This window comes from Boleophthalmus pectinirostris, unplaced genomic scaffold (genome assembly GCF_026225935.1).
Source record: "Boleophthalmus pectinirostris isolate CB_2022bp ecotype Guang Dong unplaced genomic scaffold, ASM2622593v1 HiC_scaffold_3, whole genome shotgun sequence".
NCBI classification, from domain to species: domain Eukaryota; kingdom Metazoa; phylum Chordata; class Actinopteri; order Gobiiformes; family Gobiidae; genus Boleophthalmus; species Boleophthalmus pectinirostris.
Window position 1 is genome coordinate 34,335,852 of NW_026571299.1, and position 26,536 is coordinate 34,362,387.

At 39.2% G+C, this 26,536-nt stretch overlaps 6 protein-coding genes across 9 annotated transcripts in view; 3 read left to right on the forward strand and 3 right to left on the reverse strand.

Annotated features, from left to right (window-relative positions):
* Positions 1 to 93: 93 nt before the first annotated feature.
* Positions 94 to 2,400, reverse strand: tusc2b (tumor suppressor 2, mitochondrial calcium regulator b). Of its 2 annotated transcripts, none has more exons than XM_055160533.1 (4): positions 2,275 to 2,400; positions 1,582 to 1,815; positions 868 to 988; positions 94 to 790 (listed from the first exon to the last, which is right to left on the reverse strand). In XM_055160533.1, the coding sequence occupies exons 2-4, from the start codon at positions 1,728 to 1,730 to the stop codon at positions 725 to 727; spliced, it is 336 nt and encodes a 111-aa protein (XP_055016508.1). In that variant the 5' UTR covers positions 1,731 to 1,815; positions 2,275 to 2,400; the 3' UTR covers positions 94 to 724. The 2 variants fall into 2 exon arrangements, with proteins under 2 accessions (XP_055016508.1, XP_020789738.1); XM_020934079.2 differs by having other exon boundaries at positions 2,263 to 2,400.
* Positions 2,401 to 3,413: 1,013 nt separating this feature from the next.
* On the reverse strand, positions 3,414 to 6,596 carry rassf1 (Ras association domain family member 1). The gene is made up of 6 exons (XM_020934258.2): positions 6,195 to 6,596; positions 5,288 to 5,412; positions 4,555 to 4,659; positions 3,849 to 4,131; positions 3,660 to 3,775; positions 3,414 to 3,563 (listed from the first exon to the last, which is right to left on the reverse strand). The coding sequence occupies exons 1-6, from the start codon at positions 6,487 to 6,489 to the stop codon at positions 3,414 to 3,416; spliced, it is 1,074 nt and encodes a 357-aa protein (XP_020789917.1). The 5' UTR covers positions 6,490 to 6,596.
* A 2,157-nt stretch (positions 6,597 to 8,753) lies between these two features.
* Positions 8,754 to 10,039, forward strand: LOC110168679 (transmembrane reductase CYB561D2). Its single transcript, XM_020934154.2, has 3 exons — positions 8,754 to 9,168; positions 9,254 to 9,291; positions 9,382 to 10,039. Exons 1-3 carry the CDS (start codon positions 9,036 to 9,038, stop codon positions 9,883 to 9,885), a joined length of 675 nt encoding a protein of 224 aa, XP_020789813.1. The 5' UTR covers positions 8,754 to 9,035; the 3' UTR covers positions 9,886 to 10,039.
* rad54l2 (RAD54 like 2) lies at positions 10,040 to 19,160 on the reverse strand. The gene is made up of 22 exons (XM_020934095.2): positions 19,023 to 19,160; positions 18,375 to 18,573; positions 17,995 to 18,292; positions 17,783 to 17,919; positions 17,536 to 17,676; positions 17,224 to 17,453; positions 16,961 to 17,143; positions 16,736 to 16,869; positions 16,461 to 16,657; positions 16,050 to 16,392; positions 15,803 to 15,980; positions 15,469 to 15,690; positions 15,274 to 15,392; positions 15,061 to 15,179; positions 14,854 to 14,953; positions 14,566 to 14,771; positions 14,301 to 14,476; positions 13,907 to 14,103; positions 13,659 to 13,837; positions 13,498 to 13,587; positions 13,315 to 13,407; positions 10,040 to 13,032 (listed from the first exon to the last, which is right to left on the reverse strand). The coding sequence occupies exons 2-22, from the start codon at positions 18,520 to 18,522 to the stop codon at positions 12,038 to 12,040; spliced, it is 4,485 nt and encodes a 1,494-aa protein (XP_020789754.1). The 5' UTR covers positions 18,523 to 18,573; positions 19,023 to 19,160; the 3' UTR covers positions 10,040 to 12,037.
* Positions 19,161 to 19,554: 394 nt separating this feature from the next.
* bap1 (BRCA1 associated protein-1 (ubiquitin carboxy-terminal hydrolase)) lies at positions 19,555 to 24,884 on the forward strand. 3 transcript variants are annotated; one of them, XM_020934107.2, is made up of 17 exons: positions 19,555 to 19,717; positions 19,953 to 19,982; positions 20,054 to 20,108; positions 20,230 to 20,362; positions 20,456 to 20,575; positions 20,651 to 20,712; positions 20,805 to 20,947; positions 21,029 to 21,107; positions 21,204 to 21,327; positions 21,862 to 22,003; positions 22,072 to 22,232; positions 22,320 to 22,453; positions 22,531 to 22,994; positions 23,342 to 23,577; positions 23,667 to 23,759; positions 23,835 to 23,907; positions 24,088 to 24,884. In XM_020934107.2, exons 1-17 carry the CDS (start codon positions 19,681 to 19,683, stop codon positions 24,219 to 24,221), a joined length of 2,220 nt encoding a protein of 739 aa, XP_020789766.2. In that variant the 5' UTR covers positions 19,555 to 19,680; the 3' UTR covers positions 24,222 to 24,884. The 3 variants fall into 3 exon arrangements, with proteins under 3 accessions (XP_020789766.2, XP_020789767.2, XP_055016915.1); XM_020934108.2 differs by having other exon boundaries at positions 22,534 to 22,994; XM_055160940.1 differs by having other exon boundaries at positions 22,081 to 22,232.
* Positions 24,885 to 25,511: 627 nt separating this feature from the next.
* bsnb (bassoon (presynaptic cytomatrix protein) b) overlaps positions 25,512 to 26,536 on the forward strand; it is a 62,421-nt gene continuing 61,396 nt past the window's right edge. The window contains 1 exon segment of the mRNA XM_055160342.1: positions 25,512 to 25,690. Within this exon segment, the coding sequence (XP_055016317.1) occupies positions 25,512 to 25,690 (179 nt within the window).

Genomic DNA, 26,536 nt, shown 5'->3' on the forward strand with positions numbered 1-26,536 from the left:
TGTGTGTATATATAAACATGGTACAACCTTAGTAGGAAGTTTGATTGTTATTAAGAAAATAAATAACTATACTTGAAAAAACACCACTCACACTTTAGTGTTTCATAATGTAATTAAAAAATTAACAATAAATTAAAAAGGTGAAACATATGCCAAAGCAGCAAAGAAAAAACAAGGAGTTCTCATTTGACACTGGCTGTGCACAACTGCTGCAAGTTCACACTGGTCAAACTGAGACTACCTAAGTCAGTTCATTCAACATCACAGTCTGCTTTGTAGACCAGTGATTGTCAAGTCCCCAAGCCAGTTTGTTTTCCATCATGCATACTAAAATAATTAACAGAAGAGACCAATATCTAGTTTACTTTCCAACTTCTTCAGCCTGGACAGATTTCATTCATAGCATGTTTGGTGAATGCTACAAAAAACTGCATCTGTCCTCTTTGCTCTAAATAAACCTGCATGCGCACTGATCATGAGATATCTGTAAACCGAACACGTTCGCTCACTTGGCACACTTTTAGTTAGTCGCCACCGGTGACCTATGGTGTGTCTTAACAGCACACAAGCCAAAACAGATCACATGCAGAGGCTTAAAACACAGCATCAGCCTGTCTGCATAGGGACTTCAGAGATGCCAGGAAATCATGATTTTCAAAAGGTGGTCAGTCTTCAGCTGTAGACCACAGGACGGAGTGGACACAGTCGCTTTTATGAGACTTTGTCAAGCTTCACAAATGACAATTGGGAAATCTACATGGATGCATGGGTGTTCCAGCTTAATAATTCCCTGTTGGACACGTAGAAGACAAACATGTTTACGGCCAACAATTACAGGGGCAAATCATTATTACCTAATATGCGTACCTGAGGTGTAAGATTCTTCTGAACTCGCTTGAGCTTGGCTTTTTTTCGCCCATTCTTTGTCACAATTGTTTCTTCATAAAACTCATGAGCCAAGTCGCCATCTTCATCAAAAAACATTGAACTACGAGAGAGTGAGAGTGAGAGAGAGAGCAAGAGAGCGTGAGAGAGAGAGAGCAAGAGCGAGATTTCCAGTTAAAAGATTTTTGGAAACCTGAGGATTTCCAGTTAAAAGATTTGTGGGAACCTGAGTCAGTAGAATAGTACACCACTATTTATGCAAAAAATCTATTTTAAACAGTGTCAATACTTTAAAAAGTTACAACTGAAAGCAACTTCCTGTGTAATTTCATGATAAACACATGACTATTTTATGCTTTATGCTTTATGCTACTATGAGATATTATAGCAAAAGAAATAACATCTCAGCAGGAAGAGGCCCTCTCCCAGGCCAACTGAAAGTCAGGTTTGTGGAGATGAAGTAAGGAACACTGTTTTTCCAATGCACCAAAAATCATAAAATAATTGTAAAATTTATTTATTTTAGTAAAGTGCCTTTCTTCTAGTCTATATTTGGGCTCAAAAGTTATTCAGTAGGGCTTTAAAAATGGGCAAAGCAATGACAAAGCATATATAAAATGCAACTGGAAAATCTAAAAAACAAAATGTAAATTGTAAACGTGAATGAGTAAGTTCAAGTTTGTTTATTGTTCTTACCTGCGTCTAGTAAATACAAAAGGTGTTGCACCTTGAAAACTTTTAAATCTTGACAATGTCTGTTCATTTCCGTCTTTGGTTGGATCATCACCACTGCCTGAGCCAGAAAAAGGCCAAAATCCTTTGGATTTGGAGCCACTACCCCCCATCTTCAGCTGCAGCACATTATTTTCCTGGTTATCAAACTGCTGATGTAGTGCAACAGTCCTACTGCACCAGTTCAGAAAGTGACACCTGAAAAAGACACAGAAGCAAAAGTGAGATGACACTATTCTCCGGTAAATAAGAACAATATAATAAAAAAAAAACAAAAAAACAAACAAAACACTTAACGTATTCCCAGGCTAGGTGTAAGTACATTAAGTAGCAACGTGTATCTTAAACTGGCCTTTTATCAAAACCACACCAGTGACATGCCAAGAAGCATAAAGGTAATTGTGAAGGAGGTCAGTACGTGAATGGTACTTGACGAAAATACGCTTTAATAGTGAGTTTTGATCACCTGAGTGGTTACGAGATAGCATGTCCTTATAAAACACATTGCTCAAAGACAAACTGCTCTGAACTGCTAGCTTTAAGGCAGTGTAGCTACTGTTAACATAATATATTATTCAGCAATCAGAGTTTCCGATGACTACTGACGAGCTCAACAAGAAATAACTGGTGCTTCAAATGCATTACCTGAAAACAAACCTTGACAGCCGTCACCAAACGGGCACAGATTAATCTTGCGTATTTATTTGGCTTGATGATGTTGAACCACAGCTGCTCCGCTAACGCTACACCTTCTACTCGTGGAAAGCTATTTGTGGACAAACTACGAACGAGCGCCGCCTGGTGGGCTGGATGGGCTGGTATTGAGACCTGATTTTGCGTGTTGAAGGTGCATTGTGTAACTTTTCTGGTTTCTGTCAAATGCTTGTCTCCATGGAGATGTTATTGCTTTGTCTGGAATGTTTTACGGTATCACATTAAACCATTCTATCTTCATGGAGGTCAAAGCAGGCCAAGTTACAGGTCAGATCTGTGGAGAAGCAAACCCTTTCAGTTAGAATACCTGTTTTTCTAGGTATTTTTGATCAATAAAACTGCCTGTAATTGAGTAAATGTGAGGTGGAGCTGTTTAATGTCATACTGTGGAACATCCCAGGCAAAGCAGTGACATAGCCATAGAAACAAGCTGACGGACTCTTTAAGTTAAATAGTGCATTTTTAGCTTAAGTGCAGTATTTGCCATTTTTTAGTGCGTCCAGGCATCGTGGTGATATTAAATCTATTCATGCAGTGTTCCCCAGTAAGACTTGATGTTGCTGAAATTGTTAAACATACCTTGAAAAACATGCATACCTGCTGCGAGCAGATCTGACCAGTAACTTGGCCTGGAGGCACTAACTGCTTGTCTTCAAGCAACAGTTTGATGCCAAACTGTGGAACATTCCAGGAAAAGCAATAACATCTTCTCTGACCTTAGAAAGATTTCATAGTACACTTTTATCCTCAGGTTAAAGACCCATCTTCATCTTCACTTTAACTGTATAATAAAATGTTAACAACAATTGTGTTTTCATAAACGTGAACAATATTATTACATTATAATAATGCATGATACCTCTACTCATTCAAATCTCAGAACAGTAAATGAATCATGCAGCAATCCCAAAGTTGAATAAAATACATTGCAGACATGAAAATATTTATTAGGCCTATGTACACTTATTTTCAAAATTTTGTTTTCTGAAAATAAAAATATTGTTCTCTAATTGTAAACATATATTTACACAATCATATTATTTTACCTTACAATAACTAGTCTATGTGCATATGGACGTAAATCAACTGCAGCTTTTAAACTTGGACATTGCATGCATCATCCTCTCTCGGGCCAGTGTGTAGCGCTTCACAATTTGTCGTACATGCTCCTCTTCTTCACGCTGCAGGATTCTCAGGAAGTTGCACAATTCAGGAAAACTGAAAGCATCCCACTGAAAAGTATTCAGATAACATGATTTTTTTTTTTCCTCACACTTCCAGAAAATCTATATTTAAATATTACAACTCTTGAAGAGAGAATAGCTTACATCAACTTCCCCAGTCTCATTCTCTTTCAAAACTAGACTCAGGACTTTTTCATTGGGGCCGGCACACAAACGCAGGTACAGGGGACGCTCATCCTGAGACAATTTCCTCATAAACACTAAAATGAATGGTAATTATTCACTGTTCAATAAGATTCCTTTCATTTGTAATAGTGAAATATATTTTCATACCCTGATTTTGTCTCTCAGTCCGTTCGAACAAGGCAAACTTTGCTGGGTTGTCCACCACAGTGAACTTGTTGAGCAAGGCTATGATGACCTCTTGGACTTGTGTTTGAGAACTTATGTGGAGGTGTTTCGCAGCGTCTTTAGGTAGATAGAAAGATGTTCGCCGTCTCATCCTTTCATCCCACTGAGCATCCAATGGGCGCATACCCTGAGGAGGGGGCAGGGAAATTGGGCGGACTAACTGAAAGTGCACCTTAATGAAACCAGTGTAAGAGCCATCTTTCTGCTGTAATATAGAAAGGTAAGAAAAAAAAATTAAGTACTGAAATATACAAACTAATGCTAAAGATTAAGAGACCAGGTCCCTGTGCTTTTGCCATTCATTTATTTTGGAATTTAACAGGTTTTTTTTATATAACAAAATGAAAGACTGTTTTTAAAATTCTTTTTCCAAATAATACAAAGAAAATGTCTAAATACAATAATTTTTAATTATTAAAACAAATTAAAAGTGTATAATGTTCATTTGCTGAGGCAGAAAAAAAATCTGTAATTTAATAACCATTCTTTTACTATAATTTCAACTATAAACTAAGTAAATCCTTTCTATTTGACAAAAATAAATATTTAAAAGAAATAATTTAGTTTCACTGCAAAATAAAAAAAAAATGAATGAAAGCAAAAGGAAAGGCCTAAACTGGATACTCACGATGACCATTTGAAGATTGTTGTTGGTCTGGGAATTATACTCTAAAATCTTTTGCTGAATCTCTGCATGACTTAACTCCTGTTGATCCCATTCAATATTATCATCCTAAAAACAAATGACATTTTTTTTTTTTAAGATTTTCAATTGAAAAAAAAAGAAAGACTCACCCATAATAGTGTCACATAAAATATAATATAATAATGTAAAATATATATATATAATTATAAAATGAAAACATAATGCAGGTATAATTATAGAAAATACCTCCAGAGTCAGGCGTATTTTTATGCACATTGCTGAAATGTCAACTGTTATGCTCCCCATTTTTCATTCCTAATTACTAATCCTTAAATTCAAGCAGTAATAGACTCAGTGTCGCTCGCTGCTTGGTTTCTGTCTCAAACGATTATACCAGACCAAACAAACACATTTGAAGTCCTCTAGCTCCTCCCAAATACCAAACATTTATTTTATGGTTGGTTTATTTTGGTTAATTTAAGCACAGATGGGGTATTGTAAAAGTGCTATGGAGCCCTCCCCAAGGATTTCTACAACGTTAGTCATTGTATTGTCACTTAATTGAAGACTCTGAAGAGGCCAAAAAAACCAAACATATGGCACTAGGACAATGACAATCTACAAGTGTCCATCAAACTTTACTTTATATTTGAAATTTAACTCAAAAACACATAAAACTGCCTGAGGTGAAATAGGAATTATATTGTAGTCCTACCACATTTGTGTCTGATTCGAAGCAGTCCCCCGGAGAGCCTGGCTTGTCAGTGGGTGCCCCCTCATCTGTGCTGCAGTCCAGCTGGATAAATGGGCGACAGCGGTGGTGACAAGTGTAGCAGCATTCTGGAACATGGATATTTAAAAGTGTCAGGGGTCAGAGGACAACACTAGCACTAGCAGTACCTCTCCTAAATTCACATTATTCGCCCCAACCATACTACAATACAGCTATTTTGCATTGGAGTCTATACTAGCATGTTTATTTTTTACAATATATTATTTCACTATTAGGTCAAGGAACAAGTATTATGGTTTGGGGCTTTGGAACAGGTATGCTAACTGGGTCTTGTTGTGGAAAAAAAATATGCTTCCTAAATTGCATTGAGCAGTTGTTTGTCCATGTGCACTGTACAAGATGCAATTCTGTTCATTGTTTGATTTAGCTATGATTTGGACAAAAAGGGTCTTGCCCAAGGGCACAATGATAGTATTGGTATAAATGGGACATTGTATGTGTTCTAATACAATCACCCTGAAATAAGAGTGAAGCTCTACTAGTATTGTGGATTCTGCAATTTTTTTCAATATCACATCCAAAGTGTAATCAAAGCTGCAATCATTGTTCCATACACTATCTCATGTCTTCACATGAGAACTAAAACAAAAGATAAATGTAGTTTCCAGGGCATTTCACTATGACACTAGCCAGAGCTTCCTACAGATTAGAAAGCATTCTCTCATATGGAAAACTTGGAACCTTTGTGACATTGACTTGACAAATTTGATTGTTGTTTATCATTTGTGTGTCTTGTATAGGCTACAGTGCTATGTTTCTTTGCCCTGGTCAGACAAACAAAGCAATGTCACTAACTTCACCTGTGAATAAATAACCATTAAGTACTTACTGGCACACCGCAGACTCTGCTGTTTGTAAAGAACCCAAATAAAGTCCCCACACAGATCACACCAGGTGGGATGGGTCTGTCTGAAGGGCTGGAAGTCGTGTCCTAGTCCAGTCTTTTCTGAGAGCGCTGTCTCAATACTGACTCTGTCCCCCACCAGGCGCACCACGTGGGAGAAGCCTGATGGTCCCGCAGGCAGAACCGTGGGTGCAGGTGTGTGGTGTGTCCCAGGAGCAGCTAGCTCAATAGGGTCATTCACACTGAGGTCTTGGAGCTCAATCAACTCACATTTAGACATCTTAGACGGGGTAGTAACATCCACATGTCAGCTGTGTATGGGTAGTCCATGTGCGCCTGCTGGATATTAGCACAGAGAATAATGAAAGTGATTGCCTTTACACAGGTTGAAAAATGTTACCAGGTAAGTTTAATCCTGACAGACCAGTACAGACTGTGTGCAGAGATAGTGCCATACATAGTAGTAAAAGACTAAAATTAAACTGGATGACCTTAAATGTTTCTATATTTGGTAAAGTTGCACATTTGTGGATTTTTGTCTTTGCCATCCATGATTGTGGAGTAGCATGAATGTGGCGTCACCATTCACAGTGTAATAAGCTTTAATAACATTCATAGCAGCTGCATAATAGGCATACTCTGTGTGTCTCTAGGCTATAGCAACATAAACCTTAAGAGAATGCATGCGTCAGTATCTTCAAGATTCAACTCACACTTTTTGCTTCCTCTTCTTTTTAAAGAAAATTGTTTACTCCGGCTAGATTAGAACTGCATAGGCGATATTGGTGACAGGTGGAATCCTATAGTGGGAAGTATAGTGTTCATACTGTGTGAGAAAACAGCATTGTGACTTGAATTTGAACAACCCGGAGCGTTATTTGCCAAGTGGGTCACGGCACCGTGAAATTATCTACAGGCTAACAAGCGACCATTGTGCAAGAACCGATAACTTTCTAAATAAACTAAGGCTAGTGTTGCCAATGGCCATTAAAATAGGTACAGATTAAGGACTCCGCTATCTAGAGATCGCAACATCTCCAAACGGGACAGGAGAAAATTTACAACACTTGAATAGAGTCGGTGAACTCTGGAGGTCCCAACAAGTGCACCCTATCCCCTCCCAACAAAAAGCTCCCCGTAAACATACATGCACACTTACCTTGCTTTTTCTCGCTGTTTGTTGCAGATTATAATATGCGTTTTAGGATGACACTGTGGGCTCGTTGCTCGTCCTGGAGTTTGCGCATGCACATTGAGAGTATGGGATTATCTCTAATCCGCTGTTAACAATCCCAGAGAGACATCAAAAAGGAAAACCCTCTGGTCCCCACACATTAGGTTTAGTAAGTGAGTGGTTACACTACGTACCCATCATAGATAGGCCTAGATCGATCAAAAAATATCGAATAGCCCAGTCTATATTTATTTATTTATTTATACTGAAGGTTTATAAAGACCTGATCATATAAGAGATTTGTGGATATAGAATATTATGCGATCAAACATAATAAGCATTTTGACATGAGAATTTTTTTTTCAGTTAGGCTTTTTCTTGTGCTCTTTGAATATCCCTCAACATCAATGTTGTAGGCCAAATGGCAAATACTGCAACTCATTTTGATTTCAGTCTTAATTTGGAAATCACCCAGTGCTCAAGGCTCATGGGAGCCAGCTGTTTTATTTATGTGTGCTCTAACAGAGCAGGTCAGCTGCCACAAAAGCAGTGCCTCCATAGTTTATGGGCCTATGTTATTAAATGATAATTAACTGATGCCTGGTTGGTGTAGTCATTGATGCATTGTTGTTATAATTAAATCATCAGTTTAAATGTTAGTGCAAAACTCTAACTAACGTGCACACAAATTTAAAAACAGAAAAACAAATTATTCCATCTAAAATAAAATTATGTTTTCACTGACTAATGCTAGTTCCCCTTTGGCTATGGACTGTGCAGTCACAAGCCTATTACAGAGTTATTGGAGCACAATGACCAATGAACAACTAACCACTCAAGAATCCATTCAGTTAAAGGACTGAGGTATAAAGGCCTGTAGACATTGTTATGTTTTAACCAATATTGCATATGCTCACTAAAGTCAGGACCTGCCTAATATAATAACCTAATATTTTTCATATGTGAAAGGGTATAGCCTTAAACATAATTCCTATCATGACTGAACACACGTACTGTTATGTGAGCCATGTATGAACTCAAAAATGCATTCATGTTTGCATCGTTGTTTCGATGTATAGGCACTTAATTGCTTGATTTTTTGGGGTTTAAAAATTGTCATCTTCATCCACGTCAGCAGGAGGCGTGTCAAGATGCTGTTGTAACCATTTTTCCTGTCAAAATAAAAGACGAAACTTTTTATTCATTTAACTGTATTTGCATGCAGTACGAATACATAAATCTGTACTGAACGCAAAGTTAGCAACAAAATTTGTTTATTTTTATTTTTTTATTAAAAGTCAATTTAAAGAGGTCGTTGTTTTGCATTATAATATTTAAGACGGAAGTTGTACTTTTCAGTGCAGCGGAACCATTCATTGCTTTCTATTGTCGGTTATGTAAAACTATCGATTGTTACTATTATTTCTAAAAGCTTGAAATTGTTTACATTTCACTCATATCTATAATAATCGGACTCGCGTTTTGATAGTACATTGATCGATTGAATTGAGAAAAGTTGCTTATTTCTATGAACTACGCGTCGATCTTGAGCATCGCTCTTTGCTAAAGTGTTGAGTTCACTTCAGGTGACTGACAGGCGGGGGCCACGGCTGCAGTTTTAGGTTTGTTTTAAAACCTTTATTCATTTAAACATGGCCCAAGGGAAGGAGACTGAGGCCGAAGCGAGATTATACAGATGCACAAGGACCCTGGTCGCAGCCCTTACCCATGTCCTCTGCATTGCCTTCACAGTTTTCCTTGTATTCCTGTCTCGACCCGGTTCGAGTGAGTGTCTAAGTACTTTTTCTAATACCACTTTTTTCAGATTTTAATTAAACTTGTTCAGAATTACAACTATGTGTTGGCACAGGCTTGTTCTCATGGCATCCTTTTCTGATGACACTTGCTGTAAGTATATTTATGTTACAGAAATATTTAATTAATTATTGATTTCATATTTAAAGATTAACAGTTTCTACCCTTCTCCATATCCCATAGTTTTCCTTCATCATGACAGAGGCTATCCTTCTCTTCTCCCCCCATGGCTCACCTATAAGGAAGTTTGGGCATAAGACCAAAGGTCGTATTCACTGGGCCCTCCAGGTTTTGTGTGTGGCCTGTGCTGTTGTGGGTCTAGCAGTCATTGCCTATAACAAACATTTGAACAATAAACTGCACTTTACCTCCTGGCATGGCTTACTAGGCCTGATCACTGTGTGTGTGGTTGGGCTGCAGTCCCTGGCAGCACTGCCTCTCAAGTACCACAGTCTAGCTAAAGGCTGGTCTCTTGCCAAACTGAAGCGGTACCATGCAGCGTCAGGACTTGTGACCTACCTGCTCGGCTGTGGGAGTCTGCTGCTTGGCCTTTGCTCCTCCTGGTTCACTGAGTCTGTCAGCAGTTACACCTGGTATCTGTCAGCCCTGTGCCCTGTGCTCTCTGCTCTTGTCATCATGGACCAAGTCTCCCGCGCATACACTGCAAAAAAGAGACTGCAGTCCTGACAAACCCAACAAAAACACTTACGTTGAAATATTTTGGCTTGTCACATTCACTACTGGTCAAATCATAATTGTGCAATGACATTGTCAGGGAATTTCTATTGTGCTATGAAAATAATATGTATTTAAAATTTAAATATAATAATGCAAAATAGTGTGTGATTGCAATAGGAGCATGTTTATTGTTAAAATAATATTGATAACACAGTATAATTCTACATTGATCTAAACTGTGTTCAGAAATTCAATGAATTTGCCTGCAGGATTCAAATAAACATGATAGAAATGGCATTACTAACTTTGCAATCAAAATAAATATCTCAAACAAAATAGGAGATACAGGTGAGCAAACACCAATAAAAAGTTATAAAAACACTTTAAAAAAAGGACAGTTTACTATAAAACATACAACAGTAAGTGACAAATGGTACATTAAAAAGCGTTGTTTTTTAGAACTTGTCCAACTTAATCTATGAAGGTCAAAATTAAGGTTGGGGACACTTAATGTCTGTACAGTTCGCAAGCAGATCATTTTCAAATATCACTTCTACTGTCAAATGTCATCACAAAATCTGACAAAGACATGCTTATGCATTCTGGGGGTATCCTTGATAGAAAAGTTAAAGGAAATGCCAGTACAAACTAAACTGGTCTGGAACTTAAGTATTTGTACAAAATCGTTTATATATGTGGGAATGATTTTTAGAATAACTCTCTCAGTGTTCTCCTAAAGGCTATTCCACTATACGAGGAAAAGTAACTTCTCTAAGTCACACTACACAGAAACACAATGCTACAGAGAACAGCAAAGACCTACAGACCTCTCTAAGCATCGCAGACCGGCACGTGACGCCACTGACAGAAGCTACTAACACTGCACTGCTCTGAAAAGGGTGCATCTCAGTGAAACGCTACCACGAAATGGCACTGTTAGTTTGGTAAGGCCACCACACCACCACCTAAATGTCATGAGTGGTGTTTCAATGTAATGATGTTTCAATGTCAGGCAGCTACAACTTTAGATTTTTGAAAACATAGGCCGCACCAATGGTTTAACAGCTTAGGTAAGATTTGTTCATGTTTCTGATGGTTTTCTTTCCTCTTTGCTGAATAATTGTATTTATTATGAGTTCAGCACCATCTCAATGCTCAGTAGTTTGTCCCACAGACGTAGAAAAAAAACAAGGCGTACCCTTCGAAATTTAAGGCTATAATAGTCTGACTGTCCCAGGTTACAAATGCCTAAATACATTCATTTTAGAGAAAACAAAATGTATAAGTGGGGTTGGGTTCTTACAAGCGATGATATCACCCCTCTGACCAAAATCTACACATTTAACATTACCTTGCAATATAAACAATGATAATGGCTGCTATTTACAAAGTATTAACATATTCACTTGTATTTCACTCACAATATTTTAACTGGGTTGCAACAATATCTACTGAATTGCTATGATTTTCTCTAATAGCCTCAAAAGATAAGTTGCTTTGGGTTTTTTGATTACTATATTACATATTTGATCACTAATACACCATAAACATATGTGCAAGAGCCACCACAGAAACTCTCCAATGACATCTGAACAAAACTAAAACTAATTGTTATATCACAAGACGTTTACAAATTGTAACAGGAGAAGCTGTGCTTAGAAAACCCTGGAAAGATACAGCTGGTCCCTGTATGCCAAATAACCTGGCTCCAAATACAATTAAATACAACCTGGATGAAAAGAACTTCCTTTTTATATAAAGTTATGTTTAACTCGAGACCGGTTTTGTGTTTTAGCAATAGGTATTTTAGTGTTGACATTTGCATCACTTATTTGGAAAACTACCTTTTTTATCAGTTCATTTTTGCCGATGCAGCCAAAATAGGTACATTGTAGAATGTGAATGTGAAAAGTGAAAACATTTAAGTAACTTAAAGTGAATCACATACAGAGGTACACATTTAAAACATTAATTAATGGCCACTGTGATGATTTTTACTGAATTGAAAATGCCCTGTAAGCCATAATAACGTTCATAGTTAATAAGCTTCAGATTTTTATGTGTCCTCATTATATGCGTTTTAGCTTAAAGTAAACTGACTTTTTATCAATTGTGCATTATTTTAGACGCTGTTATAATTTTATTACATTTGATGATTTTCCTACTGCCCAATAACCTCTATAACATCATCATCCGAACTACTGCCCCCATTCTCTGCACTGTGATGCCTGTCGGCGTGGGTCAGAGCTGCCCCCAGCAGACTGGAAGTGGGGTTACTGAAATGGGAAAGAAAACTGGACGAAGAAGTACTAGGGATAGAAGTAGGAAGACTCCCTGAGCCAGAAAGGTGAGGCGTGGAGAGCATCCTAGACTCAGGAAGTAATGACTGACTGTAGTTAATAGGGGGAAATCCAGAAGTAAGCAGCCCCGTCATGTTGGGGTTCATCAGATATGGAGGCAGTGAACTGGAGGACAGTGAGGAAGATGTTGCTGTGGAGGGATTAGTGGTCGGAGTGGAGGAGAAAGCTGAGGATGAAGGGGTTTGGAGATGCCCATTCCCTGTGGCCGGCTGTCTGAGCAGGTCTGAGCCTGTGGAGCCTGGGAACATGGTTTGGAGGTCCCCCATGTTTTGTCCAGGGGTCTGCAAAAAAGAAGCCCCCCCGCTGCCGCCCATCAGTAGAGGGTGACTCATATGTCCTAAGTTCCCTAATAAAGAGGACGAGTTTAGTCCCATTGGTGGAAAGCTCAGTCCACTGGAGCCCATGTTAAATCCAGGAAAACGTGATGCCGCGGAGGTGCGTTTCCCTGTGCTATACATGTTGGTTTGTGGTTCATTGTTTTTGCGCTTTATCCCATGCATGTCCAGTGTGGAGCCCAGGAGGTCTTCACTCAGTGGTCTGTTGAGGTCTGTGTTTTGGTTTTTCTGGTTGTGCCCTCCTGCACCGGGAGCGGGTGTGGGATGGGGCGGGGAGAGCAGTTCATTCCTGAGCCCAGAGGAAGAGTCTCTTCCTGGGGCTGAGAAAGTGCTCAGCTCCCTGATAAGGTCGGAGCTCAAAGGAGAGGAGGGATGCGGATCTCTGCTCGGGGAGTGCTGTGGTTGCTCCACAGGTGATGAGCAGCCGTTAGTGACTGGTTGGATCAGAGGGCCCTGTGGTTCTGTGGGAACAAGCATAACCTCCTCAGTGTGAATGAAATCTCACATGACCTGTACAGGACATGGAACTTGCACTGACTAAATTTGTAGTATAACTATCCCCAATATCATCCCTTTACAAAAATAACCTAAGAATAACATTTCACAAAGCATAATTAAAGTTTACAATAAATCCTTATCTTTAAATTGGATTTAGCAATTAGTACTCACAGTCCTTACTATCTTCAATGTGTTATTTGTCACAGTGAGAAAAATAATGTATTTAGATATTAATATACACCAACCTCTTGAAACAGCAGCCACTGCAACTGGAGGTCGGCTAATTTTTCCTGATCTGACAGCAAAGATCCTCCCATCGTGAGTTCTGATGTAGGTGCCTATGGTTAAACAACAGTCACCATAATAACAAGTTAACATGTCATATGGATGATATGGGTGATATGTAGTCACGGTCTTGCTTTTACTACCTTTAGAACCTCTTATAACATGAATGGTTTCTCCAGCACTGATTCTGGCTTGAACCTCTGTAGCACTATTTGCGCCTGGTATTACAATATCTGAAAATCCAAGCAAAATTGCTACTATTAATTAAAGAGCACATTTGTGAGAAATAAATTATGTGCTTTACCTGTTGTAGTGACTATTCTCTGCACAGAAACTCCAGCCTTCTGCAGGAAGTTAACCGGGATGCTTCCACTGGAGCCTGGTAGGCCCATCCCAACCTGACGGGGCATCATTGGGATTGGGGTTGATTGAATTGGTCGAACGCTAGCTACTGGCTTCTCATCCGGCCTTAACATTGGTTGCCTTCAAGTACACATAAGTAAATATGCAAATAATTGTAGGAATAGTTTCACATTTGTGAAGTTCACTTACCACCCCCGTTGATTAAATGCAGGTATATTTGCAAGTGCTTGATCACTGTTTGGATAATATGAGGCATATGAGGGACGAGAATAAGGTACTGAGGCTCGTTTCTCATCCTCATAGCTCTTCTTTGCTGCCCTTTTTTCTGCTTTGGTCAGTTTGGATTCCTTGCGGTCCACCAGCAGAGACTCGTGTTGGAAAGGTGGCTGATTGAAAAAATCAAAATGAATTTTGTTTCAGCAAAGTTAAATATGTATCATCTATGGTCAATTTGAAACTAAGAAAAATATAACACCACATGCTAAAATCTCAAACTGCAAAAATGTAAAAAAATAAATAAATAAATTGGTAACAACAAAAAATACATTTGGCCTCAAAACAAAGTTTTGGCAAAATCATGTACCTTGGTGATGAGGTGTGGGTGCAAACGACAGGCCTGGAACAACACCAACTCAAGATCTTCTTTGGATTCAAGAGAGATTTTTTCATTCTCAGGCTCTTCCTCAACAAAATGCAATAAAGACTCAACCTCTTTACGGGTAAAGTTGAGAACTGGGTTTAGGTCATCCACCACACGGTCTACAGCAGAAACAAACAACATTCAAATCATACAATACAATTAACTGTAGCTTGTTGCATGGGCTTCTGCAGTCAAAACTAAACCTTACCAGACATCCCCTGTTTGGAAACCTGACGGTCATAAATTTTCTTCTCCAAAGTGAAGTCACAGACTAGGCGGTAAATATAGCAGGGTTTTTTCTGACCATATCGATACACACGACACACTGCTTGGGCGTCATGACAAGGGTTCCAGGAGGCATCAAACACAACAACTCTGTTTGCGCCAATCAGATTAACACCCAAGCAGCCAGCTCTAAAGTTAGAAAATGGCATTAATATAGTGACTGCAAAGTAATGTATTTTAATGAAATTGCTATGTGTATACATATGTGTACCTTGTAGACAGGAGGAAAACCCAAGTTGTGTTGTTTTCTGGGTCATTAAACTGATTGATGAGGCGTTCTCTCTCTGTAGCAGAAGTACTCCCATCCAGTCCTACAAACAAAATTAAATGTAGCTCCATTTGATTATCATTCCTGCAACAGTTTCAATTGGGGCTAAAATTGTGTGAAGACATGTAATGTATATTTTTATGGACTCACTGTAGTAGTTGATATTGCGAACCCAGTTATGGTTCAGGCCGTCAGGAGGGCAGACATCTGCTGGCATGAGACGCTGTGATAAGAAGTCCTCAATAAGAGACAGCGTTGATAAACTTTGGCTGCAAAAAGCAATTCAGATGATTACAAAAAATCTTTACACCTATTCATCAGTGGTAAGTAATATTTAAGGATCGAGGCAAAAAAGAGAAGTACCTGAAGACCAATATCTTATCTCGTCTTTTTACACTTTCATCAATCAAACAGAACAGCAGAAGCATCTTAGCAGAGTTTTCCAGAACTCCACTTTGATAGTTTGACATGATATCCTTTGCCTAAGACAGGTCAGCACATGCTGGTGTAAATAATTAAAGATTTGTCCAAATTAAATTAGTTTAGTGTTAGACATACCCATTCGTAAGTGATCACTTGATTTGATTTATCCTGTGAAGGATTCAGAGGTGGAAGGTTATTGTTTCCATTCCCTTTGCTGTTACTTGAATCTTTGGCTTTAAGGCCAGCAGGAGCAGAGCAGCGAGGATTGTTCGTAATGTCATCAAGGTCCAAATCCTGATCGTTGGCTTGATTCTCCTTCTGCAGGGCCTCGAAAAGGACATCCGGATGATTCCAAATCTGAAAGACAACAAAGATAAGCAAATAAAATTAATGATACCATAATTTGATTTTAGGGGCTAAAAACTGGTTAAATGCCTTATACTTGGCAATGAACAAAATACCATCTCACCTTGCAGCATACACAAAATGCTTTGAGAGGATTTAGTCCAAGCCACCCACTGTTTCCTGCTTCTCTGAATCGTTTCATGAACTCTGTGTATAGTGCTCTCTGAATGGGAGTCAGCCTCACCAAAATTACATGCTCCTCTTTGTGGGGGAGCTGATCTCGCAGCACATCATGACCTCGTCTGAAATAAAGAAATATAATATTAATGTATTCTGCAGTAAAACTTATATAAAGCCCTGAAAATAATTACCTCTGTACAAAGCCCTCTAGCAGACTGTAGAGGACATGGCTGCGGTAGCGCATTAGCCGAACATCTTGAGGAGTGCTGTCCACACACTGTCCGTTCAGAATGGGCCTTTCAAACATATTGCTGAATTCCTGCCGTGTGCCCAAAAAGTCTGGCCTGACAAAGTCCACCATGCACCAGTACTCAATGAGGTTGTTCTGCAGTGGATATCCAGTCAGAACTACTCTCCGGCGCGACCTGATGTTTTTAAGCGCTTGTGAAGTGCTTGCATGGTAATTCTTGATTCTATGTCCCTCATCACATATCACCACATCTGGGCCAGGTCGCGCAATTGCCTTTTCAATACCTAAAAGGAACAACAGGTAGAATCAGGAAAGGGATCAAGTTATATAAAAGGATAGCGAGAGTACTGACTTTTCATCAGCTCTTGTTGTCTGTCTTCCTCATCCAAATCAATGATGATTGGGCCCACAGGCTTCTTTGACTTCCTCTTCTTTCCCATCACAAAACTCTTTTTCATAGACAAAAGTCGGTACATCTCATAACCCATGAGTAATACTCCTCCATCTTTTGACCACTCTTCTACAACTTTGGCCCTTGCAACGGTTGTTCTGAAGAGTAAAAGTATGATTTATATGTAATAAAAACAATCATATAAAGGACCATAAAGCAAAAACAGCAATGCTTACTTGTGCTCATCATTTAAAATGTGAACTTTGAAAGATCGACCAGTAAAAATTGCAGGATCAGTGTCAGGACTAAGGGCCTCTTGAGGGGGGAGCCATAGGTTGAACTCTGACAGCCAGTTCTGAAGCGTGTTCACCTAGAACAAGGACAAACATGTCATTACAAATACAGTTATTTAACAGCAATAAAGAGGGGGAAAAAGAAGAAATGCGTATGGCTGCACTTACAGGGACGATGGCCAGTACAGTGTGAGCCTCAGTATTCTTCAGCAAAATGTCAATAAACGAAATGACCTGCAGAGTCTTTCCCAGTCCCATACTGTGAGCAAGGATGCAGCCAAAGCCACTGCTAGTTTTATACCGTTCCAGAGATTCAATTAGGTTATCATAAAGAAATCGGATACCCCCAATCTAAAATGTGAAAAGTAAAAATTCAGTAGAGAACAAAAAGCAAGAAAAAAATACTGTCATTGTCAAAACATCAACAATACCTGATGTGGTTTGACAGCCCTTGCAAGTTGTGGAGCAAGAAAAATGTCTTTTTCTTCTGCAGGGTGATTAATGTTGACCAGGACCCGCCCTTGTGCATCAGGTAAGTTCAGTGCATCGTTGATGTGAGCTCCACTGCTCTCCTCTGAACCAGCAGCATCTGCATCCTCCTCAGCAGACTCACTGCTGATCTGTAGAGCATCTTCATCCCCAGAACTCAGTTCTATTACATCTATGACACAAGGCTCCATTAGACTTTAGAGAAAGGGCCTTATACAGCACAAACCACAAATAAGATGCATAACAAAAATCACCATCTCTGACAGCAAGTACAGGCAACTTCTGTTCCAAATTCTCGTCTTCATCACCACTACTATCCAAACATATTACATCTTCCTTGCTAAGAAGATCAGGAACCAATTGAGACACTTCTCCTAATATTGCAGTGGTTTCAACTGAGAAGAGTGAAGGATATAAATATGTGAAACATACTAACATTGTAGAAAGTGTAACAAAAATGCCATGATATAGGACTCCAAATGACAATATGTGGAGAGTGACCTAGTTGAGAATCTGGCAGGACTGGGGCTGCTGTGGGAAAGTCCTTCCTCTGCTGCTCCAGACGTTTTCGTCTTTCCATCTCTTCCTGTTGAGCAGTCTTTGTACCAGCCTCAAGCTGGTCTTCTTTCAATAGTTTTCTTCAAACACAAATAAATCTATTAATAAATCTATAAAGGATAACACTATCAGATACATAGATCAGAAAAATGTACCTGATGTTTTTTCTCATGTTGGAAGGCTTTGATCGCTTGGTGGACTTGGAGCTTTTTGGAGACTTTGCAGATTTTGACTTACTTGAGGACTTGGGTTTCTTTGTTTTGGTAGAAGGTGTTTTGTTCTTATTTGAGTTTTCAGGGCTTGGGGGTTGACATCTGGAGCCAGGTCTGGAGGGAGCCCGTGAAGATGGCTGTGATGGAGGTTGCGATGGAGGTTGTGAAGGAGGCCGAGATGGAGGCTCAGATGTGGGTGACTCAGAGGATTCTGGGTGGCTGTGAGAACTTGCAGGTCGTTCTGAACAACGCCACAATCATTAGATCAGACCAAAAATATAATAATATAATACACAAACCATTTTTTCAATTCTATCTCTTACCAACACTATCATCCTCATCATCTCCATCATTTTCATCCTCATCCTCATCCATGTCATCATTTTCTTCCTCTTCTTCATTTTCAAAATCCTCCTCTTCACTGTTGGGATTGGTGTCCAGGTCACTCTCTGAATGAGCCTCTTCAGACATGGTGTCTTGCAGGGCTGTGAGGCTATTACCTACACATCTTCATTGGGAGTGCTGAGGACATGAGAGGATGGAGGTTAATAGTAAATTTCACATTCTCTATTTGCAACTTATTAGCCAGTCCAGCTCAGATCAAAAAAGTTAATGACAAAGAAAGTTGTACAGTGTACCAACTAGTGCATTGATGTGTGAAACTACAGTAACGTTACAACTTAACTATCACTAACACCTTTAACTAGCACATACAGCAAGTACAAGCGTTGCATTGATGACTGCCATAATAACAAACGAGCTTTCTAAAGCACATCTGTGTATCAAGAATATTATTCATAAACACATAGGTTTTAATTGAGTCCCGTTGATATAATGGGATTTCTTTATAAATACACATCTATTATAATATATGTGTAGCAGATACGAGCTAACGCTAACCCAAATTACTACGCTAGCTAGTCTTCGGTGCGTTAGTTACACCAAAACAACCGAATGTTGTTGAAGCTTACCATACATGCGTCTACACTGCAGTCTCTATGAAATCCCACTAAGAGAGCACACGAACACCATAGTTTATTCCAACAGGACCGAGGTTAATAAAATGATAAAGGCAGCTAAATTCCAATTTTCCAGTGCAACGATAAACATGCTCCCCCCAAAATTGGCGCAACCCCAAGTGTTCCGGTTACGAACGAAGCGAAATTACTAGATTCAGAAATATAAAAAAAGTGCATATGCACAGAATAGTTTTCGTAAACTAACACATAATATACGGTATTTAGAAATTCTGCATAATGTTTACTTATGTTTGTAGCAAAGGGTTGAGAGAGCGTGTATGTAGGGTGAGCCAGGGTAACTCCTTTTTGACGATTTCACACTAACGCTGATGTGCATTGTGAAACAATATTATGTAAATGCAATGAAATAAATACCCTTTCTCTGTACACTTAGTTTGTCTGTGTTACCGTTAATCAGTGGTTGTATTTTTGTGCAAGCATGTCTCCTATTGATGACGTAACATGTATGCGACCAATTAGGTCTTTTGTGTTTATCTTGAGCTCTGTTTCGCCTGCTGTTGAATGGATGCAGCATTCTTAATTATTGTCATCAATCTTCTGTTGGACATGGACTGGAAAACATCCTAGTCGATTGGATATAATTTTCAAAATGAATAAGGGGTGGCTTGAGCTGGAGAGTGATCCAGGTGAAAATAACATTTTAAGTATCCTCAGCTAACAAACGCTAGCTCAGAACGGAGCCGCTGTAAATTGTTAGGCACTAGAAATATGACTACTAATAAATCGTTTGCAAGTAATTTCGTATGATTCTCCGTTGGACAGACTGTTAGGCTAAAATAAAATTCTGTTGTTCGGTCACTCCTGTTGCTCCCATGCACGTTTACCCATACTTATTTTGTTATTATTCTCTTGTAATTTTAGGGTTGTTCACTCTACTTGTGGAGGATTTTGGTGGGTTGCAAATTGCGCACTATGCGGATGGCATTTGCCTTCGTTTTCAAATTAATTTTGTGTTTTACTAGGTGTCAAGGGAGTTCAAGTAGAAGAAATATACGACCTTCAGAGCAAATGTCAAAGGTTTGTGATTTTTTAACAGCCTATTACTATTAATACTATGGCTAATTCTGGTCTACATTTGAATCTAAATGATATCTTTACATTGTATGTTACTTACAACAAATTGATTTGATATTCTCAGTCCAGTATATGGCTTTATCTTTTTGTTCAAATGGATTGAGGAACGACGCTCAAGAAGAAAAGTAAACACTTTGGTCGATGAGACTTCTGTTATTGATGAAGACATTGTTAATGACATGTTCTTTGCTCATCAGGTGAGAAGCAAATGTTATTTACATGTGTACAGTCTCATTGCAAGATAAGAAGCGTATTATATTCTATTAATGGGTTGCAATTCTTACAAACAGCTCATCCCTAACTCATGTGCCACCCATGCTTTATTGAGTGTGCTTCTAAACTGCAGTGGTGTTGAGCTTGGAACAACCCTTAGTCGCATAAAAGCTTTCACAAAAGGCTTCAGTCCAGAGGTGAGGCCCTGCTAGATCTCTCTTAATAATATTTCACGTCTCTTACTCCAATTAAAGTGTCTGTACTGTTTTCAGAGCAAAGGGTATGCAATAGGAAATGCCCCCGAGCTTGCCAGAGCACACAACAGCCATGCAAGGTTTTTAGAATTAAGTTTTTTTTGTTTTGTTTTTTCAGAATATGCACTGCTTATCTTATATTTAGTTTTCACATAATTGTTTTATTTTAAAGGCCAGAGCCCAGACACCTGCCTGAGAAACAAAATGGGATCAGTACAGTGCGGACCATGGAAGCCTTCCACTTTGTCAGCTATGTGCCCATAAAAGACCGTCTGTTTGAGCTGGATGGGCTCAAAGCATACCCTATTGACCATGGCAAGAAATAATGCTATTTAGAAATCAATATTACCTATGTTTAGACTTTGTGTTGAATCTATTTTTTGAAACACTTTTTAGGTCCCTGGGGAGAGGATGAGGAGTGGACTGATAAAGCACGGCGAGTTATCATGGAGAGGATTGGACTGGCCACTGCAGGGTGAGCTCCAAACCACTTAACTGTTGTTCATTGCCTTTTTCACAAATTTCAGTGCTGTCATTCTCAAAAGTATGCTGTCCTGCATTTTTTATTCAGTGAGCCATATCATGATATCCGCTTCAATCTGATGGCAGTGGTGCCTGACCGCAGGATCAAATATGAGTCCAAACTTGAAATTCTTAAACGGAATCGCCAGACTGTCCTGGAGGGGTTACAAAAGGTAAAAAACTCAAATGTTTTGTTGCTTCTGTGTGGTTGTGATTAGTGCTTGGAGAAGAAATGCAAATTTGACTACTCTAAGTATAGCCTTTTAATGCAACTAACCATGTACTTGATAGTTATATTGCATTTTAATGTAAATTATTAAAATGTAAACATTTTAAATCAGACCTGGGCATTGTAGAGCTTCCACGTCACACACGGCCCTTTGATTGACTCTGACCGGCCCCTTTAAGATAATTTGGAATTACAAAATAAACATATTTTATCATTTTATCTCATGCATGGACTAAAGCTGCATTGCTTTTATTTTAGAGGTGTTTTTTCAAATGATATTTTTTGTAAGGTAGCTTCACTTTTTCATTGCTTAGTCATAATATAAACTCTTACCAGTCTTACCAGCATGTCAAAACCATGCTATTTACTACTTTAAAAAAAAAAGAAATACAATTTGTATTATACGGAAATGAGTTAAGTATTTTGCATGTTTCTCATGTGGCCCCATGGAAAAAATAATTGCCCATCTCTGTTTTAGATGATCCAACTAACACAGACTGAAGCTGCTCATGAAAAGAAACAGCAGGACTCTGCTTCCTCTGAGGAATGTGCAGCTACAGTCAAGAAAGAGGCTGATGAAGAGCCATCTGCCTCCCAAGGAGGTGATCAAACTGCATCAGGTAACCGTCATCTATAAATTAATAAATTTGCATATATTGCTGTTGTTTAAAATTAAATTTTTGTCTAGGATCAATAGATGAAGCCAAAAATGCCCTAAGTCCTTCAGGAAGTTCTAAAGTCATGGCCAAACCTGCCACCCCTGTAGGAGGAGTGACCAGTCCATGCCCTATTGTACAACGCCTGCCCGCTTTCCTTGACAATCACAACTACGCAAAGTCTCCAATGCAGGTAGAATGGAAATTCATCTGTTTAAGGTGGCTCTGATTCTTCTGTCGTACCTTTTGTACTTCAGATATTCATATATTTGTGTCACAGGAAGAAGAGGACCTTGCGGCAGGAGTTGGTCGCACTCGGGTGTCTGGCCCTCCACAGCCCTCATACTCTGATGAGGAAGATGACTATGAAGATGAGGAAGAGGCAGTTACAGGTTCTACTAGCACACCCAACAGGTCTGCATTCCCCTAAAGTTAAAAACTGTTAAAATGACTGCCCTTTCCTATTCCTTATGATGCCTTTTCTTTTTCAGTAGGTTTAGAAGGAAGCAGAGTCTCCGGTCAAGAACTGGAAGAGTTACAACTGGAATGGAGAGCCAAATTGCCCTCAGTGTCTTGGCTGAAAAGCTAAAGAAAGAAGCCCAGAGGAAAGATGCTTTAAATACACCCCTTTCAGTTCGCACAGAAGGCCGTACTGGGGGCATCTCCATCACATCCGCCTCTCAGCCTTCCCCAACACCAAGCGAAAGTACTGACACTGCCTCTGAGATTGGCAGCGCTTTTAACTCCCCTCTGCGTTCGCCTGCTCGCTCCCAAGCTGCCACACGTCCCTCCAGTCCAGTTGCATCCCATTTGTCACGTGTGCTTTTTGGAGAAGATGAGCTGCTGAGGCTAGACTCCAGACATAACCGTGCTGTACGAGACCTGGGTCCTTCTGTCAGCATCGCCCTGTTGCAACTACAAGAGGATGGAGTTATGTACGCCCTGCCACCATCTGGTCAGTATACAAGATAAGGTAGTCCCAATAATTATGTTGACTTAAATTTTCATATATTTAACATTAACGTTATTGTTTTGACGTTATATTTTTACTTGTACCTATACATAGATAGATTATATTTTTTTAGGTAATTTCTGCTACATGCTTTTCAGTGTATTCATTTGGTCATTATTTTAGAGAGGAGAGGCACATAATTTAGGATGACCTGATCAAAGTGTCTTATTATATCTATATATCTATCTAGTTAGAAAGATAGATAGATGTAGATATAAATCTATAGATATCTATATAGATTTTTTCTTCTTAAATTTTTTCTTTTTTATTATATATATTTTTTCTTTTAGGGGATATGGCTGCAGATGTTACAAAGCAGTTATGCACTCCAAAGAAGATTAAAGATAATGAGCAGGTAGTCATTGTTGACATTGAAAAGAAAGAAGATATTGCTCCAGATGAGGGTCCATCCGTGGAGGTAAAGGAAGAAGAAGTCAAAGAGGAGACTGAGGAGAAGCCCAGCCAGGAAAACCTCAATGAGATAATTGCTGACCCCAAGCCCCTCGGAGATAAATATTCTCCCAAAGTATGTACAGTTATTTACAGTTATGTACTTTATATACCAACCCCAAAGTAGAATATAAATAAAATAATTTTGCTGTGTGTTTACTGTAGGAGCTGCTTGCACTGCTAAAGTGTGTTGAGGCTGACATAGCAAATTATGAGGTGTACCTTAAGGAGGAAGTTGAAAAGAGAAAGAAATACAAAGTGACTACTTTTTACTTACAATATCTGTATCTGTAAAAATATTAAATCTATAAAGGTAATGTATATTTATTTTAGATTGATGACCAGAGGAGAACTCATAATTATGATGAATTTATCTGTACCTTTATATCGATGCTGGCCCAAGAAGGTAAGATCTGCTTTATGGCGCTATACTTTGTTTGAATATGACATTATTTAACCATGCTTTCTTGTATTAGATTTTCATGAGTCTTGCCACAAATGTGACTATTGATTTTTGTAGTGGCCCATTTTATACTGCAAATTCAATTTAATGTGAATTATCTTGAATGTTCATTGCCCTCCATAGGAATGTTGGCTAGCCTTGTGGAGCAGAACATCTCAGTGCGACGTCGGCAAGGAGTGAGTATTGGACGTTTGCACAAACAAAGAAAACCTGACCGAAGGAAACGCTCTCGTCCTTACAAAGCCAAGAGACAGTAACAACACATATCCAAGATCAGTCCTGTAAGTCTGTAACAAAAGATGGCTTCTGTCAACGCTCCACGTATGTTATTCATAATGAACTTGGGCTTTTCCTTATCAGTTTGTTTGAAAAGGACCTTCGGCATGGGTATAACTTTCTTAAATTGACAATGCTCCTTCATTTGTGAATTTGTGAAATCTTAATTACAACATACTTATTAAAGTAAAATGTTTTTATGTTTGTTCAAGTTATTCACAGGTACCAATGAAGGACATTTATTTACAATGTTTTAGTAATTCTGTTGTCCTTCACTGGTACCTTCCACATTACTATGGTAAATGTATATAATATTGCATTATTCACTATCAGTTTTTAAAGCGCTGATGCATCATTTTGTTACTGGTAAGATATTTTTAAAGGAAAGACCTATTCAAATTTCAGCCAAAAGATAAAAAACAGGTGTATGCTGTGTTATGTCATCATACTCTAACATTGGTGTGAGCTGATGTGAATTTCACTGTACAGCTGTATGTTTTGTACATATGTATCTGTTCTTTGGCTCACTGGTTTTTGAGCTCTTTGTTGTTCATGACAATTCATGCTGCATTAAAGCATATTGGAATCCTTTCAGAATTTAACATGTCTTTGTTTTACAGTTTATAAAAGTTGGTGTTTTATGATTTTAACAATCATTTATTTCATCCAGGTGTTTATTGCTGTTGTGGCACCTTTTGTGCACTAGGGAGAGCAATGCATCTTAAACCAACAGTACTCTTGAATGCTGATTGAGATCTTCACTAACCGCTCAGGCTAGACTAATTTCCAGAAGCACATGCGTTTCATGGTTTATTCAGATCATACTCTTGTTTTTACAGTAGGCCTTTATGATCATTATTGCCATTTATATGTCACAATCATAATTAACCACGTTGCTGTAATAAAACGGCAACAATCTGATAAAGTGGCAAAAATTAATAGCCTATGATTTGACTTGGCACTCTGTAGCCTGTTCCACAGAAGAAACTGTGAGGTCCCAGTGGTCTGCATTTAGGTGCTGTAGGGGGCTTGGAGAGGATTGCTGTTTGACTTGAAATAAACCAGGCTTGTTTGTGAGCGCGCACGTACTGTTCCCACCCTGTGCGTCAGCGCGCTCCTTCAGCTCTTCAGTGCGCGTGCTCTGTGCGGGATGCTGAATTGTAAGCGATGATGGCGGAAGGGGGGAAACGCTGAGTGTCATCTGAGTTTTTATAACCGTCGTACAACCATCTTCGACACCGTTTCTCTGCATCGAGAACCGTCCCGACACGATGGGGAATGAGGCGAGCATGGAGGGGGAGGCACAGGCGGGACAAGCCGGGCCCGCCGTGCCTTCAACGGGGGCTCCGGCTTCCATTTCAGCACCAGCGGACTCTGGACAGCTCACCAAGCCCAGTAACGGAGCGCCAGCTGGAGGAAGTGGGGCTGCACCCGGCCCAGGGATTAACAGGTAGCTCTGTCAATAGGACGCTTTTGCTCCAAAACACAGAATCGCCTATGTTCATTCAGGGAGCACGGCTATAGCTTCAGCTGTACGGCGTTAGGAGGCTCGCCCCGCTGTGTGGAGATAGACTTGAATGGGTGCTTAATTATTTATTTCAATATCCCTGTCAACACAATTTTCGCCGTTTTTGACACCATTATCGCTTCTAGGTAGCAGCCACTGTTCATTCCTTACCAACCAAGGTCGCAGTCAAATGTAATACGCGGCGGATTATAATAAATAAGACTGGGTTGTTGGTTACAAACGTTTCTAGGGATTTCCACGTTTGTTACAATGTGTGTGCGCAAAGGTAGCACTAAAGCATGAATGGACATGATGCACCCTTTTACTCGACTAAAAGACCAGCCTAGATGCAGCTTGTAATCTTGATGCAGGATGGACTGCCTGTGGGTAGGGGTAGTACCATATTACAATTAGCCTATGTCCTTATCTTTCATCATGCCAGACTGTTTGAATTCAGTGATTGTGTGAGAGCCCCATCCCAGTGATGCGTCTGCTGATGGCTGTGTAGCCAAGATGACAAACACTGTGCATTGTGAGAATTTACACCATCCCACAGCTTATTTATTGGCTACCTGTTCCAATCAATATTCAGGGAATTTCTTTAATTAAAATTAATTTAATATCCTACTCATCTTTATATGATAATGTCTCTTTGGCTGACATCATCAGCAAATCCCAAGAATATTACTATAGTCTATGTAACATATGAGCAAGTTGTGATAAACTAGTGAGGGTTTGTGTGTATGGCAGAATTACTGATTTGATATCTTGAGTATGACATTCACACAT

Coding starts and splice junctions, on each gene's coding strand:
- tusc2b (XM_055160533.1), bottom strand. CDS start 1,730: ATGGGGGGTAGTGGCTCCAAATCCAAAGGATTTTGGCCTTTTTCTGGC. Junction 989..1,581: donor TTTGTATTTACTAGACGCAG/GTAAGAACAATA, acceptor ACTCTCTCGTAG/TTCAATGTTTTTTGATGAAG. Junction 791..867: donor AGAAGAATCTTACACCTCAG/GTACGCATATTA, acceptor CGTGTCCAACAG/GGAATTATTAAGCTGGAACA.
- rassf1 (XM_020934258.2), bottom strand. CDS start 6,489: ATGTCTAAATGTGAGTTGATTGAGCTCCAAGACCTCAGTGTGAATGAC. Junction 4,660..5,287: donor TCGAATCAGACACAAATGTG/GTAGGACTACAA, acceptor ATTTGTTTTTAG/GATGATAATATTGAATGGGA. Junction 3,564..3,659: donor ATGAGACTGGGGAAGTTGAT/GTAAGCTATTCT, acceptor AATACTTTTCAG/TGGGATGCTTTCAGTTTTCC.
- LOC110168679 (XM_020934154.2), top strand. CDS start 9,036: ATGGCCCAAGGGAAGGAGACTGAGGCCGAAGCGAGATTATACAGATGC. Junction 9,169..9,253: donor CCTGTCTCGACCCGGTTCGA/GTGAGTGTCTAA, acceptor GTGTTGGCACAG/GCTTGTTCTCATGGCATCCT. Junction 9,292..9,381: donor CTTTTCTGATGACACTTGCT/GTAAGTATATTT, acceptor CATATCCCATAG/TTTTCCTTCATCATGACAGA.
- rad54l2 (XM_020934095.2), bottom strand. CDS start 18,522: ATGTCTGAAGAGGCTCATTCAGAGAGTGACCTGGACACCAATCCCAAC. Junction 17,920..17,994: donor AACATGAGAAAAAACATCAG/GTACATTTTTCT, acceptor TTGTGTTTGAAG/AAAACTATTGAAAGAAGACC. Junction 15,393..15,468: donor AAGTGATCACTTACGAATGG/GTATGTCTAACA, acceptor GACCTGTCTTAG/GCAAAGGATATCATGTCAAA.
- bap1 (XM_020934107.2), top strand. CDS start 19,681: ATGAATAAGGGGTGGCTTGAGCTGGAGAGTGATCCAG. Junction 20,576..20,650: donor CAAAAGGCTTCAGTCCAGAG/GTGAGGCCCTGC, acceptor TACTGTTTTCAG/AGCAAAGGGTATGCAATAGG. Junction 23,578..23,666: donor GAGATAAATATTCTCCCAAA/GTATGTACAGTT, acceptor TGTTTACTGTAG/GAGCTGCTTGCACTGCTAAA.